This window comes from Pundamilia nyererei, unplaced genomic scaffold (assembly GCF_000239375.1).
Source record: "Pundamilia nyererei isolate P.nyererei 1_Seehausen unplaced genomic scaffold, PunNye1.0 scaffold00144, whole genome shotgun sequence".
Taxonomy (NCBI): Eukaryota; Metazoa; Chordata; class Actinopteri; order Cichliformes; family Cichlidae; genus Pundamilia; species Pundamilia nyererei.
Window position 1 is genome coordinate 1,086,306 of NW_005187545.1, and position 2,688 is coordinate 1,088,993.

The 2,688-nt window shown below is 40.0% G+C and overlaps 1 protein-coding gene across 1 annotated transcript; it reads left to right on the top strand.

The window, feature by feature from the left end:
- The first annotated feature begins 109 nt into the window (after positions 1–109).
- Positions 110–2,441, top strand: stmn1b (stathmin 1b). The gene is made up of 5 exons (XM_005744488.1): positions 110–221; positions 1,267–1,310; positions 1,478–1,650; positions 1,756–1,947; positions 2,029–2,441. Exons 2-5 carry the CDS (start codon positions 1,295–1,297, stop codon positions 2,086–2,088), a joined length of 441 nt encoding a protein of 146 aa, XP_005744545.1. The 5' UTR covers positions 110–221; positions 1,267–1,294; the 3' UTR covers positions 2,089–2,441.
- Positions 2,442–2,688: the final 247 nt, after the last annotated feature.

Below are 2,688 nucleotides of genomic sequence, written 5' to 3' on the forward strand. Positions count from 1 at the left end.
CCAGCTTTTCTGTCTGTTGTTTTTTTTCACCTCTTCCTTTTCCTGGCGCGCGCGCTTGCAAATACTCGCTATGATTGGCGGACTCAGACCAATGAACGCAAACCTCACTGATGACGTATGGGGTCGGTGGGTTTTGTGCGCCAAGGTGCAGATGTTAGCAGTTTGAATAGAGGGAAGAATAAGGTGGTGGAGGTCTGCTTTTCAAGACGAAGCACTTGACGGTGAGGACAATGGTCTCATGTATGTGTTTAACCAGCCGTTCAGACCACTGCTGGCAGACTTTTAAGCGGGTTTTGAACATTTTTTTGAGTAGTTTGAGGTTCAGATTCACAGCACTGAAGTAGTTATTAATGGAGTTAATTGCTATGGCCGCTGTGCAGAAATTATGGATTTTTATTGCATTAAAGTAGATGAAAAATATAGATTTTTAAATTTCAAATGTTTTGACAAGTATAGTCGAGAAAATGTTCTGCTAACATGTATCCATACTTTCATAGTAAATTAATTATTTTGCACTAACATTTTTTGTTGTTGTTGATGTTATTGTTATGATGCAACGTCTATCGGTCGTTACATTTTGCTAGCAAACCTGGGGGTTGCGTTTTCTTTCGTTTTTTATTTTTCCAGACAACTTTTCAAGTGCAGTTTTGTGTCTTTGTTTTCACTGCACCGTCTAATCAACGAGGTCTTGGCCCGCCCCCGCCTTTATGTAAGTTCCTGTAAAAGAAAAAAAAAGGCAGCAGTCTCCACCTGTGGGCAGGCGGGGGTCTTATAGCATGGCTTATTCACACCGTTTTGTTCTGTGCTCTGTTGAGCTGAGAATACCTGAGGCATCATAGAGGTGCAGAACTTGTTTTGCTAGACAATTAAATTAAAGTCATGTTGTGACTGGTAAGTTAACGTATTATATAACGTTGTTTATAACTGAATATGCAGTTGGTGCCTGTTTTATAATTAGAGTTAATGAGAAAACTCATTTTATCCACATGCAAACCCACTTTTTAAAAAAGGAAATAAATCAATTCACACCAGCATAGTTGACAGATTTTAAGTTTACACCTGGGAGCCCACAGTGATGATGATCCACTGTGTGTGTTTGTATTTTTCCAAAGACATTCATGACAGTGAAATGCCAAAACATGAGCTGCTACCATCAGCTCCATACATTGGGAAAGTACATGAAAAGTTCTGCATCCTTCAAAGTGTCATTGATGCTCTCCCAGTTGATACTAATTAATGTTTTTTTTTAAAAATATCTTCTTACAGTGGTATTAAAGGCAGCACTTCTGATAAAATGGCGAGTTCTGGAGGTAGGTATAAATTGTGTGCAATGGTTTGCTCTGTTCTAGCAGCTTTTACACTTTATTTGCTTTTAAATTTTACAGTGTGTTGCTGTGTGGAGCTGATATTTGAAGTTCAGTGTTACCCTGCAGCTCCATCTTTCTTCCTGGCAACTCTAGTATTTCCTGTTTTACAGATATCCAAGTGAAAGAGCTGAATAAGCGTGCATCGGGTCAAGCGTTTGAGGTCATCCTAAGCCCCTCGACCCCAGACGCTAAGGTGGATTTTCTGTTGTCCCCGTTGAAGAAAAAGGAAACCTCACTGGATGAGATTAAGAGGAAACTGGATGCTGCTGAAGAAAGACGCAGGGTATCTAGATTGACAGCTGGCTTTATAAGCAGACACAAGGAAAAAAGTGTAGCCCGTGTGTTTAGAATTCTATAAAGTGCAACAGTTGTTTTGTCTGTCTGTCAGAGCCACGAAGCTGAAGTGCTGAAACATCTCGCCGAGAAGCGAGAGCACGAGAAGGAGGTCATCCAGAAGGCCATTGAGGAAAGCTGCAACTTTAGCAAGCAGGCCCAGGAGAAACTGAATCAGAAGATGGAGGCAAACAAAGAGAACCGCACTGCCAGGTTGGCAGCCCTCAATGAGAAGTTTAAGGAGAAGGTAGGCTCTCAGTGGTGCACCAACATCAGCTTGTGTAATATTAAAAATAATAATGTTGTGTTTCTTCTTATTTTTTAACAGGACAAGAAGCTTGAAGAAGTGAGAAAGAACAAGGAGGCAATGAAAGAGCGAGAGAATTAATCCCCTTTCGATCTCTAACGCAGTTTTCACACCTCCAAAGATAAGCTGTATTTTCATGACTGACGTTTAAACGCAGTTTTGTGCTCTTTTTTTGTTCGGATTATGCTGTTCTGATTAAGTTGGTTAGATTGAGTCAGGATGCAGTCTGGCTTTCTTGCTGTAGATTTCACTTTGGCAGCTGGTTATATTACCTTCTTTAAAGAAGCATTTGCTGGTAATAAATTGGTCCTTCTACTTCTTAATGTTAATACATCACATGCTGTTGTAAACTCTTGCTGGCAATGCTGGATGTTATTGTAGACTGTCCAGTACAGTCCCATTGTTACACCATTAAAGTTTTTATCCTTTTTCAACTTTCTGTACTGTGATGATTCATCTACTAATTATAATGAAGATGTTATTATAGCTTCATGCTGTATGGTTTCAGGACTCTTCTGACACCTGCTGACAGTTTTACATTTTAAGGGTTTTGCTCATTTTTGCTGTTTTGACCCTTCTGGCCAATATGAATGGAAAAAAGTGGAGTGGAATCTCCCCAATTCAACTGGTTGCAAACTTAAGCTAACAGTGAGACTGCAAACTGATAGCAATGTTAGAGTC